Source organism: Erpetoichthys calabaricus, chromosome 6, assembly GCF_900747795.2.
Source record: "Erpetoichthys calabaricus chromosome 6, fErpCal1.3, whole genome shotgun sequence".
In the NCBI taxonomy this organism is placed as follows: domain Eukaryota; kingdom Metazoa; phylum Chordata; class Cladistia; order Polypteriformes; family Polypteridae; genus Erpetoichthys; species Erpetoichthys calabaricus.
In genome coordinates, this window is record NC_041399.2 from 178496707 (window position 1) to 178513124 (window position 16418).

The 16418-nt window shown below is 33.4% G+C and overlaps 1 protein-coding gene across 2 annotated transcripts in view; it reads left to right on the forward strand.

Moving 5' to 3' along the window:
- The window catches only part of ptprn2 (protein tyrosine phosphatase receptor type N2), a 1061581-nt gene that overhangs the window by 967112 nt on the left and 78051 nt on the right, over positions 1 to 16418 (forward strand). For both annotated transcript variants that reach the window (XM_028804141.2, XM_028804142.2), the window contains exon 13: positions 13424 to 13636. In XM_028804141.2, the coding sequence (XP_028659974.2) occupies positions 13424 to 13636 (213 nt within the window). The remainder of the gene's footprint in view (positions 1 to 13423; positions 13637 to 16418) is intronic.

A 16418-nucleotide genomic window follows, 5' to 3' on the forward strand; every position in this document is an offset into this window, starting at 1 on the left:
AAGCAACACCTACACTCCCAGGCACAGCGTTTATAGCATTCTTGTTAACCACTGAGCTTCAAATCTTCCTTGAGCTTTGACAAATTTTCCCTTACCATTTCACACCTGACTGTGTACGTCAAACGTGATCACGTCTCTTTTTCCCTGTCGAGGAAACCACCCCTTTATCAGTCGTCCATCCACCCTATTGGTTAGTGGTGCTGTTCAGCCCATTAATTGCTTCTGCTGCATACAGCATGGTCTCAGTACAGTGCAGAGTATGTACGTTAGCATCATATTAATACATATTGACAAATAAAAAATGGGTCTGTTAATTTTCTTTTTTCTGTGTTATTATTTCAGTCAAATAAGTCAATGCATCTTTGAGATTTTAGGGTATTAATTTTTCTATTGTGTGTGGGTATGGGTGTGTGTGTGTGTGTGTGTGTGTGGGTGGGTGGTTGTGTGTGAGGGGTTACACATAAATATTGATATTTTGAAATGCCCATTCTCAGCAGATACCCACTGCTCTAGTTGTACCTTCCTGCCAAATTTCAGCTTTTTACCTAAATGGGAAATAGTGTTTTTGTTGATTAATGTGTGAAAGAGTGAGCCAGTTAGTCAGTCAGTCACTCTGCTTTACATAATACACATTATATACTGTATATACACATAAATACATACATTTTATATAGATTTATTATTTTATTTATAACAATTTATATTTATTGTTTTATTTATATTGTCATACTATCTATACACAGTTTTGTAGCATATAAGGACACAAAATAAAGTTCCATAGGTGCAAGACAGGTAAAGAAATTTACTATACTAAAATATATAAATAAATAATTAAAAATAAATAATAGGTAAGTAAATAGATAATTGAAATAAAAAATAATAAATAAAAACAGTAAAACTAATAATAAAAATAAAACAGTGGTGACAAGTGTAACAAATGTACTGCATATAAATTCACTACTAGAGGCAGATCTGAGGGCAGGGAGGCAGCACAAGGTCTGGACTGCCAAGGGGTAGAAGCTATTGTAGTACCTGGTAGAACTGGTTCAGATGCTACAGTACCTTCTGCCACCTTCTGATGGGACAAAGAGACCTGGGAAGGGTGGGAGCATATATATATATATACTTTACCAGGTATTGCCTTTCAAACCTTTTTCTTTGTTTGTCCTCCAGTTGTGGATGCTGGACAACATGATGCCTGGGCACAAAGATATATGTCACACAGCACAGTTTATTCTCTTACACCAGGTCTTGCCGTTGTTTATTGGACATTCCAGCTTTCTTGTGGATGCTGGAAGACATTACGCCTGGGCAAGGGCACGGACTCAATATGGAAGGACATCTTATTGCTTTATATATATATAGAGAGAGAGAGAGAGATAGAGATATAGTACAAAGTATTACTGTCTGTTTATCTACAGTATGTATATACTATATATATATATATATATATATATATATATATATATATATATATATATATATATATGCATACAGTATATATACATATATATATTTTATATATATGTGTACACTGTGTGTGTATATGTATAGATAGATAGTTACAAAATACCTAACAAAATGTATTATTTTGAAAACAGAATTTCCTCAGAGTTGTGTGCTCCTGATATTGCTGTAGGTCTGTTTTGTCCCAAGGGATGACATTTAGCTGCTAAATATGTATGGTGATCCTTTCAAACATGACCTGGCAGAATAATTGGAGAACTTAACTTGCCAGTTATACCTGTAAAAGCCTTAGAGATTTATTGCCCTCTCAACAAATATTTAAAACATTTAAAAGCTTTTCTTTTGTAATTTACAGCATATAGTGTTCCATGCGGTAAATTAATTTTATTGAAGATATCAAAAATAAAACAGTGATAAGACTGTGAATTAATGATTTTTATTTCACCTGCATGTACAATATAAAGCTGATTTCTAAATGCAAAAGTTTTCTCCCAGCTGGCTACCCTCATTCCTGTGAAAGTGGGAAATATTTAATGCAGCGAAACTGGCAGCTTGCTTACAATTGCATCTCCAGCCCAGTGCTGTGCCGGGTTCCCTTCACACAACAGATTTTCATACATTTATCAAATTGTCCCCCCAGCTTTATTCAAGAAAGGAAATGTCCATTTTTCTTCACAAGTCTGTGCATGCATTTTTGGAATTTAATTAATGAAATAATGTAGAACATTTTTATTTTTGCTTATAATGTAATTCCCTTTTGATAAAAGAGGACAGCCATTGATAAGGATTATAGACTAAATTTGCTTTTATAAGTGCAGGCTTAGCTGGAGTGAGTAACATATAGACTGCCGTAATTGGCCAATTAAAATAATTATACAGGATGTGGCTTAGGCTAGCCAGTTAATCTGACATTACATTAAACTGAAATACTTCAAAACTATTTTACTAAGTCATGTAAAAAAGAATTGTGAAAATTCAAAAGAAGCATTTGTATATATTTTAGATGGTTAGCTACTGTAGACCAATAATTTCAGTTGCTTAAAATAATCCTATTGAACTGTGGGTGTGTGAGTTGGCACTGTGATCAACTGAAGCCCTATCCAGGGCTCTTTCCAGCCTTGTGCCCAGTATTACTGGGGTAGGGCCTAGACATTGAAACAGTGAATTTAATTAAGCAGGTTTGAAAATATCAGTATTTAATATATTGCAAGTAAAGCAGAGATCATGTCGGTTGATACATTAAGAATGGCTGGGCAGTCCCAGCAATACAATTATTATATTAAAAGGAAGAACCATGACTTTTTAGCTATTGAACCTTCCTAAAGTGTAATGCAGGGGGAGTTTGCATAGTGAGGGCTCAGCAATGAAGAATCTGTGTTTCAAAATGTTTTAGTATTTTTCAGTAGAGAATTACCTCTTACAAAGTTTTAATTCACAGCTTCAGGGATGCCTGTTTAGTTCTCAATCCATACCTATGCAGTTTTCTGCGGGTGTCCCTCCAGATCTAAAAGATGTTAATAAATTTGTCTGCTATCAGCAAGTGTTGGTGTGCATGTATTTGACGTGTGAGGGACTGGCTTCCCACCCAGGAATGATTGCTGCCTTTCACCCAACACTGCTTCACATACTATAGAAAGAGGGATAAAAAAATAAATAGATACATGGACAAAGAAAATAAAGGGCACTATTAGGGCAGACAACAGAGGAAGAATCTCTTAAAGGGAAAGCAGTTCCACTCCTAAACGAATGAAAGAAGTGCCAATCTACACTCCAGAATGTTCCAAAAGGAAATTATCCAGCAAAACCACAATGATTAAAGAGTTTTAAGTGAAGTGAGATGATCCCAGAATTATTTTCGTAGAATTAATTGGCAGCATCAGCCTAGATGCAACAGGGCAATCTGAAAGCTATCATTGGGACTTGCTGTTCTGAGAGGAATTGTGGGCTTAGGAATCTAGGACTTCAATAGTCTGCCAGAAGGAGCTGTTAACTAGTAGTTTTGGAATTTCGCAGGAATGTTCATGATCCATCAAAGCTAATGAAGGAATAGTTCAGGAAAACCTCAGTATTGGTTTCAAAGGCCACTCAAGGCAAACTACATTTTCAGTTGAAGATGGAGAAGTTGTATACATGCTCAGATTTACATCAGATAGGAGTCGAGAGGTTTCAAAGAGGAAAAAGGTACAAGGAATAAGTGGTGAGATGCAGTTCTTTACCAAACTGAGTGAGACAAGTGATCTAGCCAGCCCAGCGATTAGACGATTTCATCTAATCTGTGATAGTGAGGTCACTGGAATACTTAAGGCTTTTTTTGTGTCTTTTGTATTCATTTTGATACCTTACAGTCTCATTTAGATCATTACTCCCTTTATTCGTGTTTAGTAAAGCCACTCATTCTAATATGTTTTAATCTGTTTAATCTGATATGTTTTTATCTCTTAGAGATAGCATTGCACATAGAGTTGCCACTAACATATTTTAGAGTGCTAGATGATGCAGTGGTACACTTGTTGTCTGTGTGATCCAGCATCCATGGTTCAAATTATGCAAGTGGTTACTGTTAGTGTGCACATTCTGTGTGAGCTTTTCTCCAGTTTTATTACCCATGCATGTCATATGCTAAGGTCATTGACCCTGTGTGAGTGTTAGTGTGGGTGTGTGCATAAATTGGCCTTTTGATAGACTGGCACCCCATTCAGAGTTGGTACCTGCCTTGTATTCAGTGCTGCAAGGGTAGACTCTGCCCACCACACAAGCCTAAACTGGATTAATCATTTTTGGGAATAGTGTGCTACAATATACATATGTATACTCTACATAGCTACTCTCTGATGTTTCTCAAAACTGTGAAAGAATTAGTAAGGAAACTAAGTATGAATGTATGTATTTATGGCTGAGCTGAAGGTTAATATGTTTCTAAATGCATACAGTCTCCATACTCTGGAGTTTGTTATGCTAAAAAATTGTATTTCTCTGAAATTGTGGCAATGGTTAGTGTCAGCTTTCCACTTGCAAACTGAAAATTGTGAGATACTCCGTCCCATGCCAAGACATTGATTTTTAAATAGCTTAACATAGTGTAGCCATATATTGCATTAGTTAGATGCATTAACATTAAATACACAACACCAGTATAAAAATAATGGTGAGCAAAATGCCACTTTCAATAAAGTGAAGCTCTCATTACTTTACCTCATTTAGTAAACAATGAAATAAAATGTGCTAAAATCAGAAGAAGAACATTACGTTTACTCTGATTAAATTATTCAATAGACTTATAATTGAAATGTTTTGATGAAAATGACGATAACTAAGAAAATTATACACTAAAACACAACATGTCAAACTAAGGTAATGAGTATACTGTATAAGAACAACAGTAAATAAACTAGGAAAATCTGATATGTTAAAAGTGTTGATAAATGAAAAGTTAACTTTCCAAATATTCACAAATTTAATCAAGCAGTATATAAAAGCTATAAATAAACAGTTTTATTCACATTTCAAATGGATAATCTGCATCAAAAAATTAAAGAGAAAATTAAGTAACACATTTAGTTGTAAAGCAATGCACTTTGAATGCACAAATCTAGATTATTAAGCATAAAATTTAATAATATCTAATTATTACAATGCAAATTCTTTTTACATTCAGATATGAAAGTTATTACAAAGTTTTTTTCTGGAAGGGCAATGTTAAAGTAAAACAGTTTATGTAACACACAAAAGAAAATTGTTTGCACTTGTGTAAACTCTTGTCTTCATCACTACAGATTACACTTAACATGCTATTCATTTTTACTTGAAGGATTACAACCAAAATTGTGACTTTTATTTAAGAAAAGGGGATGTAAGGCTTCTTGTGTGTGCTGGTGTATGCCAGTAATTTGGCGGCTGAGAGAAGGCCATGCAGCGGCCAGAGTTGCAGGGCAGGGCCTCTTCGGCCTGCACCTTGCTGAGGCGCTTATTCTGCTAGTCAATGTGCAGCCTGCTGCTGTGTGAAAGGACTTGTTTTGTCTCTGGTCGCTGCTGCCATCTCCAGCTGTCACATACAGAGACAATAGAGGAACGCAGGAGGAGGGGGATTGAATGGAAAGATAAACTGAAGAGCCCTCCCAAGATTTGTCATCTGCATTTGACAGGATCTCCTTCTCCACCCCCCCCCCCCCCCCCCCCCCCCCCCCACCCCACCACCATTCTTGCTTTGGTTAATCCTCATTCCCTGTTTGCAGCAGCTGTTACCTTCCGTAAGGTCATTGTATTTTTCTAACTACTAATTAATATTACTTACTTAGTCCTGGCACCTTTACAGTATTTGAGAAATGTTATATTAAATTCACTATACATTCTTTAACATCTGGAAAGCCAAGCCTACCTAATCATGATTGTCAGATACACATCATTGTTTTCTCAAATTGTAACAGCTAAAATTCTGTGTATAATGAAGGTTAAAGGTTCTGATTCAGATAAAACAAATAATCTGCAAAATCTCCTTTTACCCAAATCTCCATAATGTGAATACAAAATACCTGCTGCAATTGGCAGTGATATACAGAAGCTGTGAAGAATACATTATTTCTGACAAGAAAGTCCACAGTTTTTACAGCACCCGTTATCCCGAAATTCTTTCTTCCTTTTTTCTGTTTAACCGTTCCCCTCGCCTTGCCTTGCTTTAGTTCTCATTCTTTTATAACCAAGCTCATAGTATGCACAGTAGCGAAGGAAAAAAAAATAGCAATTCACAAAAAAAAAAAAAAAAAAAAAAAGAAACCCCAAGCAGCTTTACAAATGAGTGACAAAACCAATGTCCATTCACATTCCCACTTCACCAACGGTTTATTAAGAACCGGGCCTCCTTGTCCAATTGCTGTCAGCAACATGTGGAGGCATCGCTATAGCAACCAGTGGATGTGACATGTGGTACAGACAGAGACTGCCAGACTGCCTGAATATAAGGAGGAGCTCAGACCTGCACTTCGCGCTCACAAAAAAAAAAAAAAAAAAAAAAAAACCTACTCTTCTTTTCACTTTCACATGATCGCTGGAGGGACTAGGCAGCCCCGCTGCACAGCTCTGTTAGAGGTTAAAACCTGCTGGGCATTTTTTTCCTCCTCTTTTTCTTTTCTGGGCAAAGCATGGCAAGGCAGTGCTGCTTTTGTTCCTTCTGAAATGGATGGGGAGGCTGCTAACTTTTAAGATACAGACCAGGATTCCAAGCAGGTTGGGTCCCTTCTGCTGCTGTTTCTGCCAGCACCGATGTTGTAAATAGAACAGCTTTCTCATTGGAATTGTGTGGGGATGGAAAAGATACTTCCCAAAAGGAAAATGATGACTTTCATGGTGGAACTGGGTAAATATGAGGAGTCTTACTTGCTGCATCCTTTCGTGTCTCTTTTGCTTTGCATATTTGGGATGCTAACAGTTTCCTTGAATATGGACTCACATCTGAAGTAGTTTTTTTTTTTTTTTGATATAACTGACTTTTTCCAAAGATTAATACATGTAAAATGCTTTTGAATAGTTTGTAGACTGTAAACTGATTTTAGTATGTAAGTGAAACTGAGTTCATCCTTCTTATTAGGCTTCTTGTGGTAATGTAGTAACTAGTAGTTTCATTTATTTGTTGATCTTTTTGGTTCATCCTAGCCTGCTAGTAAATTAAAGTGACAAATGTGAGCTTAGATATAAAGACCAAGGTTAAAGAGTTTAGTGTGTTAAATTTAAACTATTGTTGCAAGTTTATGGAGCTATTTTTTAAAAAATCCTTTGCATTTTTATTATTTTGATATTACTTTTATCTGTAGAGTTAATTCAATAATATGTTAATATTAATAGTATTTGTACATTTCAGTCATAGTGTAGCAATACATTAAATTATATGGTAGTTATTATCATATGAATCATTTCATTATTACTGCAGCCTCTATTAACATTCATTTTCTGTATCTCTATTATAATAATAATGAATGGACAACTATGACATAATTATTGATATTGTGGTCTTCCTATTTTTTGCTATATAAGCATTACTTTAAAGTACCCATAGACAAATAATTTTAGTCCTGTGGCCCTTACATACTGTCTCCATATTGTAAGAAATATACCATTTAATATATTATTATAGTGCAAAAATTCTATTCATCATGTGGCTCCCTAAAGCTGCCTTGCCCACTTTCCTAGTTGTGCTTGTTCATTTAAATAAATGCCAAAGGAGTTTTCTTCGGATATGGTATTGGTGATCAATAATTTGTATTGTCCAGTGGCTGCTGTCTTAGCATGTGTACAAACATCATGACCGCTGACTTTAAATGAATTGATAATGTAGTTGTATTGATGAGCGAAAACACTGTCTGCTTTGGCTAGTGTGACATACTGTATATAGGAGCCTCGGGTATACAGTAGTCTGGATTCACAGTATTCTTCAATAAATTTATTATTTAAACATATTCAATATATTGATTGAGTTAATATTAAATATTTATTTGATTTTAACTGTTACTGACATTTTTAAAACTTTCCATCAGAAAAATATTACATTTTTCATCTCCCTAAAACTGTTGTGTACTGACTTTAGTCACATTTGTGACATGGTGGAACCTGAGTACACAGTGCTCACAAAATAAAATCCATGAAATAAATCTGAAACATATCAAGTGTATTTTCTGCAAATTATGCCCTTTGATCAATATGCATCACAAAATTGGCAGTAATGTTTACGCATATATAATTAAAATACATTGTGTTAAGCATTACTAAATATTGGAAATGCTTGTTTAAATGGTTTCATTAAATATTTCTCTTGATGTGAAATATTTGATCTCTTCATTATTAGTATCTGAATGGCACCTTTACATAAAAAAATATGAATAGGCTTATTAACAGTGAAAATAATAAAGGAAATCATAGATGTTGCAAATGTAGTATTTAAACCTCAATAATAGAATTCCACTATTAAAATAATGTAAGACAAATTTTTTTTATTAATTTTGTGTGATGTCTTCAGTAAATGAATGAGTCATTACAACCAACCAGGCAAATACTTAGTTTGTAAGTAAATTGTTTAATGATTAAAGCAATCTAAATAAATTAAATCTTCTAGAAGTGTTAGGTTGTCTGAATTACTGTTCCTAGATATTTAAATGTCATTAGGTTTAATATAGTAGTACAATAATGATCAAATCTGTCATCTCCTTTTACAGAGTAATCTTTTTCCAGATTGGATTTCTACATTTTGCTGAATACAAATAATGAAGTTCAGATTTTTTTTGCTATTATCTACTTTAAACATTAAATTCTACCACTCTGTGTGCCAAGAGGCTCTACTATATGACACAAAATAATGATAAATGTATCCAACTTAAACAAACTTACTTAATTAAAGGAAGACAATGCTTTTGGTGTTAAAAGAAGAAAAAAACAATCTTCTGTATACAGTATGTGGCTGAATTTTTAAGGAAAGGAATAATGTTACTTTTTGAAAAGCTTTGTTATGCCAAAGATTTTGGAATGATCATTGTGTCTTCGTAAGTGAATAGGTCGAAGCCTCTTGCTGTGACCTTTTTAAGTGATTTGAATAAGCCAGAGCCCCAGAAATCCATCTGCCCTTTGTCTTTTGTGTATTTCACTAATCCTTCATTCTGCTATGGCAAAGGAATAAATGACTTTCAGTTACACTGGCTTGGCAGATTTCAGATGTTTAAAAAATAATTAATAAATAAAACCATTAAGCCTGACTTTTTTTCAGGTGATATATTAACGTAGTATGATCCATAGAATAATGTTATAGAAACTTCTTTACTCTCTAGGATGACAGTGTTTTGTGATAGGTGACAAAATCATAAGTGAAAAGTGCCCAAAAAAGAACTTGATTAAGCCTGCAAAGTCAGATATGCAGTTAAAACAAAAGTAAAAAAATTCCAGTTAATTCTTTAAAGCAGTTGTTCCTGCCTGCCTTATCAGTCCATGCATACCTCATTAGGAGATAAATTAAAATGCCTTCAGGTTTCAAAATGTAGATGCCTCTGAAATAGAAGGGACATTTTTTGTGTTTTATATTCTCACCTAAACTCATTCAGTCAGACAATTTTGATCTCCTTTTGACACAGATTGATAATATAGCCAAGACAAAAATAGTATAATCATACAGCAATCGAAATATGAAATACTGCTGCACATCTGGTTACTCATTTTAGCATGTCTGCTGTGTAAGTGCAAGTTTCTATATAGCACTGCAAATGCATACTATTTTATTCTGATACTAATGTGAAACATTAAGAAATAAGATATATATATATATATGTGTGTGTATATATACAGTATATATATATATATATGTGTGTGTGTATATATACAGTATATATATATATATATATATATATATATATATATATATATATATATAAATGTGTGTGTGTGTGTGTATATATAAATATATATATATACACCCATATATATATATATATATATATATATATATATATATATATATATATATATATATATATATATATATATATTAATAGTATTATTATTTAATAATCCCTCACGGTGAAATGGTATAAAACATTAAGAATAATAAGTGGCAGAGCTCAGGAAAATTCACTAAAGAACTTTTATGGCTGGGTGGAGTGTCAGCTTGGTTTTGGCTTCATGACTTGAAAATTTGCAAGTACAATTTCATCTGGACAGATGAACAATAGCTTTCTTTCACATAAAGAGAATTTTCTCCATTTGTTCAAATGACAATACCTCTCTGTCTGAATGAAAAGCTTCTCAAAGGGATTTAGTAATATAGTGTGTTCATGAATGAATGTTTGCCCGAATCAACGCGTTTACCAGAATTTAAGAAAAAAAAAATAATATGAATGTATGTTAAAAACAGTACACTTCTAACAAGCAATTAAAAAAAAACACACACACAAATGAAGTTGGATTGTATAAATATGAAAAAATACAGTAATATTAAATACAAATTATTTTAAATCTGTTATATAAAATTAAAATGATAAAAAAAAGCAAAAACATTTCCAGGACATTTGTAGATTTTATATATTTAAAATTGAGCACTAGAAAGAAGTATCATATTTACCATGCAAGTTTACATTAGAAGAGAGACAAATATATTATTGTTTATTTTTTAATATTGTAAAGTAGAGACAAAATTTGTCTTATATATTTTCAAATTGTAAGCTGAAAATCTGTGCAAAATCACATCTGTGACATATTTGTAATTTCAGAAACATGCCTTTGATTGAATGGTCTCTGTTCAGGGAATGTAGTGAAAAAGTGACTGACATATTTTGTGAAAAATAATATTTTTTTTTATAATATGATAAAAATCAAATACATTTTTTAGATAATCTGCTTCACTGCAGCATTTTTTCCAGCTGTATTTAAATGTATGTTCAACAAATATTGAAATAATTAAATCTGTGGCAGTTTAGCTGCATACACTTCCTTCCTGCAAACCCACCAAAATAAAGTAATTCTCTGTTAAAGGAATAAAAGTATAATTAACATTATTTGGCGCATTTTATTTTCATTAGCTAGTGCAATGAAGTAACTTGGCAGCCAGGAATGGGTGTGTAATTTTTTTTTTTTTACTGTACTGCGCCCCATCCAAGATTGAAGGAAAAAAACGGCTAACCTGGAAGTACCCCAAAATATAGAAGAAATTCACAGAGAAAGGAAGAAAAGGTTATATACTGTACACACAAACACACACACACACACATACAATTATATGTGTATGTATATGTGTGTGCTTACACAATATATATTTAAACATATTGAATATATATGAATATATTTTTAAGGAAATATTATTTATGTATCTGTATAGTACTGCCTTGTTATACATTAAGCTATTACCATAGTGTCTAAGGTCCCAATTTGGTGTCATATACACTTAATAATTGTAGGTTAACAAAAAAGAATGAAAGATTATCATTTAACTCAGTACAGTGTGAGGAAATGATTTCCATAAATCTCCTATTGCCCACTTCATATTAAACAAAAAGCAAATCATAATAGTTACAATAAACCATTACTAAGAGGCTTCTTGAATACTTTAAAACAAATATAATTTTATCTGTGTAAATAAGGGGGTTTATATAATAGCACATATTTAAGTACTTAAATGAGTATGTTTCACATTTGTTAAATATAATCATTGACCATTGGCTTTTAGAAGGCTACAGTGTACTAAATTAATATAGGCTTTACCTATATACAGCCTTTTAAGAGCTTTGTGGATTTCTAAGATATGCATTATTTTTCTTTCAGTAGACTTTAAACAATTATTGCATATTTACATTATTGTTACATTCAATTTTCATTTAAACATGCAACAAAATTATAAATTCTATATTATGTGTGTGTATATTGTATAGATAGATAGATAGATAGATAGATAGATAGATAGATAGATAGATAGATAGATAGATAGATAGATAATAATTTTTTGCATTTATATAGCGCTTTTCTCACTACCAGACAGACAGACAGACAGACAGACAGACAGACAGACAGACAGACAGATAGATAGATAGATAGATAGATAGATAGATAGATAGATAGATAGATAGATAGATAGATAGATAGATAGATAGATAGACATTTTTTTCGTGAAAATAAAATAAGTCTCTTTTAAGGTTCCATTCAATTATAGTGCATCTTTTTTTTTCTGCTTTCATAGAGGTTCTCAATTCATCTGTCCTCTCCTACTCCCCCTCCCTGCAAAGTCTTTTCTTATTTTATCCAGGCACATAAAGCACAAGGCCAATCTACACCTTAGACACTGGATATTCAACCACACATGCATTGAACATCAATTTGGTACAGCTAAGCTCCCTCTGCAAGTCCACCTCCTGGGACTTCAACAGCCTCACACAATCCACTGCTAAACATAACCAAGCAGAAGGATCCTGAAACCTCATTCAAGCCATATTTCCATTAACTCGGGGCCTAGGCAATAGCTAATCCAGTGGACTGAAGGCAAGGAGGCTAATTAGGGACAAGCTTTTACAGTCAAGACTAGCGATAATTGCTTGGTGGCCTTTATGATTCCAAGATAAAATGGACCTATACTTTCCAAGAGGAGCCTATGTTTGCTGTGTAAGACATGGCAGAAAATAGGAGTTGGCCATCTGAATGCAAAGCATAAAATTACTTTAAGAATAGGGGATACTTGAATAGACCATCCAGCTTTTCATGAGAGAGGAGGTTAAAAAAAATCCATTTCTGTAACCTAGTGAAAATAGGGTGGTAGAATGGGTAGTTTGCTAATTGTTCCCATCTTGTAGCAACTGGGACAGAAGCTGGGCGTGCTATTCAGTTTAATTTCTCTGGTAATTGTGGAACAGGACTGTTGGCCAAATACGTCTTTCTGCAATTTGCGGGCCTGGTCTTTTCATTTTCATGTTGTGTTCTTAATTGTTACTAATATGCCTTTATAATGAACCTAATGAGGGGGGAAATATTGCCCAACTGTTTAGCACATGGAGACTGTATGAAAATGAGTTATACCGGGAACTGCTTGACCACCTTTTTTTGTTTTTGCTCTTGTAAAATGGAATTATTATTTTTGTTAGTAATTTGACATTTACTTGGTCTCCTTTTCTAAACTAATACAAATAATAATTTTCAGTTTTTCTGTTAAGGGATGGGTTTTCTTTTTTTAATTGAAGGACTATGACTCTAGCAATGTGTATAGCATGTAAATCTGGCATGTTGGCAAACCGTTTATTTGTTTTTGAAAACTAAATATTGCAGTATGAATCTAGCAGAATCTTATCAAGAGCCTGATTGGTTATCTAAATGTATTATCCAAGCAAATCTCAATTAATAAAAAATAATAGGGAAAGGAGAAAGTCAGCACATTATAGACATGGAATTTTGTATCATAAAACTGCATGAATTTTAACATAATTTATTTTTGTTCATTTTTTTTTTCCAGAAAAGCCACCTGAAACTCTTGCCCCTCAGATCAGAGGCTGAAGATTCAACCAAGTTTCTGATCCTCACAGTGATCTCTATTATCTGTATTATTGGGGTACTGCTCGCTTCTGCAGTGGTGTATTGCATTCGCCATCGCTCTCATCACCGCCTGAAAGAGAAGCTGACAGGAGTGACAGGTGACGTCAGCAGTGATGTGCCAACAACCTACCAGGTGAGCAGTGATCTCAGGCTTAAGAGAAAAGCTTCAGAACGTATGCTTATGCTCTTCTTCGGTCCAGAGCTGTCTTAATTGCATGATAGGATAAAGATCATGTACTTTGTGAATGTGCGTTAGCCATTTGGGTGAATAGATGATCTGAAGGCTGTATTTTCTATCCACTAATCTATTTTTTTATACTGCTCTGTACTGTATATGTCATGGTAATTGGAACCAATGCCTATACTGTTGACATCAAATCGAAGGTGTACCTTGGCCTGAACTTAATGTTAATCTTTTGCATTACCAGGACTGAGAAGGTCATAAGAGAATTATATCATCTTAAGTTTTTCATTTATTTTCAGAAAGCAACAGCATATCCATGTTCTATATTCTACAGACATGTATTTCTCCACATCTCAAGATCAAACGCCCTTTAGTATTCAGTTTGTAGTCTTACAGTTTGCATTGTTTTGTTGTGTTAAGCAAGGAAAGCTTTAGATTGTAATGAAACCTCATCTGTTAATTTTTGCAAAATGATTCAGTTAAATTAAATGTGGTATTTATAATAAGATGTCTTTGAACACGAGCTGCTTTTGACATGTGTTGACATTTCACATTCAATCTTCAAGCGCATGTTTATTTGTGAATGTGTCCTCCTTTTAGAACTTGTTTATTAAGTGTGATGCAGTAGCCTAATCTAATGTCATCCAGTGCAAGGCTTCAACCAACATTTGTACCTCCCCTTAAAATCTGTACACTTTATAAAATATTACTGAGTTTTGCTGTCTACTGCACTGTTCATTAATGTGTTGTCATGAATGTAATGAAATGTAATGTGAAGGCTATATATTATTGAACTCATGTACAGTATATGTATGTACATGGGGAGATTATATATCAAATATACAGAGAAAGTTTACTTCTTATCATTAAGCCCTCAAGAATAAATGAGAATAAGAATTCATTCACCATATTAAACCAAATAGCCTTTGCTCATCAAACTATTATATATTAGATAAAATATAGAACAGAAAAAATCTTATGCATTTCTTACATATATTTATTTAGAAAAGTATATTCTCCATTCCACAACTCACATCATTCAATCCCTTTTAAATAGTAATATAGTGTAACCACCTCAACTCTTGTTTTTTTTGGCTCATTCCTCTCTTCTTTTTTAAATGTAGCCCATTCATGTACCATGTTTCACTTTACTTGAAATATGCTTGTCTTTGATATCTATTCTGTTTGCAAATAAATAATTTCTTTGGACCTTTGGCCATGTGCAGCTCTTGATATGATGATATTATTCATTCTATAAGTGCCTGTGTATTTGTGTATGTGTCCACCCATCCATTTTTGGAACTTGCTTATTAAATGCTGGATAGTGTAAAGCTGGATGTCATTGAGTAAAAGGCATCAACAGACATTGGTTGGGACATCATAAGGGATTCTCACCTATACTCCCTCATGTGTAGCCTATTTAGATAAACACACACACACTAATATACAAATGCAAGCCTTGGCACCTTGGTATGAAAATATGATGAATAGTAAAGCTAGCAGAGACATGTGGAATAAACATTCACACTCAAAAAAGCCCTGCCCAGGTGTAGAGTGAATCAGGTTTCATGTACTATAAGATGGCAATGTTGCCAATATTAGCTAAGGCATCTGACTTCAAATGCAAAATGGTGATGGCACAACCTTTGCCTCCAACTGTGTATGTAATGTAACTATGAGCAAGTCACTTAACCTTCCTGTGATACAAGTAGAAAGAATACATTTAAACAAGTCCAACATGTGCTCACTTTAACAAAAATGGTCTTAGGTAAAGTTGTCTACCCAATATAAGAACATATATTTATAGAATTGGAGAATGATGGAAATTATGAAAGTTGCAAGCCAAGAGTGGAAGGGCCAGGGCTTGACCTTAGATGGAGGCAAACCACAAAGGTTGCATATTAAAGTGTGCATAAATACACATTTAACATTGTGTAACTTCAGATCTCATTTTTTTAAGAAAACAAAATTACTTATTATTAAATGTTTTTCTTACTATAAATATTGTATTTGTTAATTTCATAAACATTGTTGTGTCATGTGTACTTTCCAAACATTGCAGATAAAACATTGGCAGTTCTTATAATCCTCACATTTTAGACATTTTATGATGATGGAGGTATGTCAGTCAACTTCATACACTGTAATAAATTTAATAAAACTCTGATAATGGCTCTTTAATACAATGAAAGCTTTTCTTTTTTTCAATGCAACCTGCAGAATGGCAACACTATTCTGCACACCTCCACCATTTAATCCTCTTGAAAATACACATATTGCCTGCAGCTTTTGACATCCCATGATAGATTATGATTATGGTTTAACTGTGTTGGACATACTATAAAAGGTCTTCTGGAAGAAATTAAACACTGTGGAAAAGCCTCAGTAGAAATCTGGAGTAAAACATGTGTGTATTTTTATGTTTTGTACAGTACACTATTTGGTTTATGTTAAGATTATTTAATGTTTATATTTAAAAGCCTCACATAAAAAGTTTTAAAGCCATTGTGATTTAAATATTTATTTTGAAGTTATTCACTATGCATAAAATAGCAAACTGTAATTATATTGTTCATGGAGTTAATGTACGTATGTAAATAACACGCATGCAGTATATACAAATGGACGCATTTGCTTTATTTTAAGTAAATGCATGCATTAGGATAAAAAAATAGCAGACGTGACAGACACTTGTTTTGTGTGCTTGCTCCAGCACCTTTGTGCATCACAC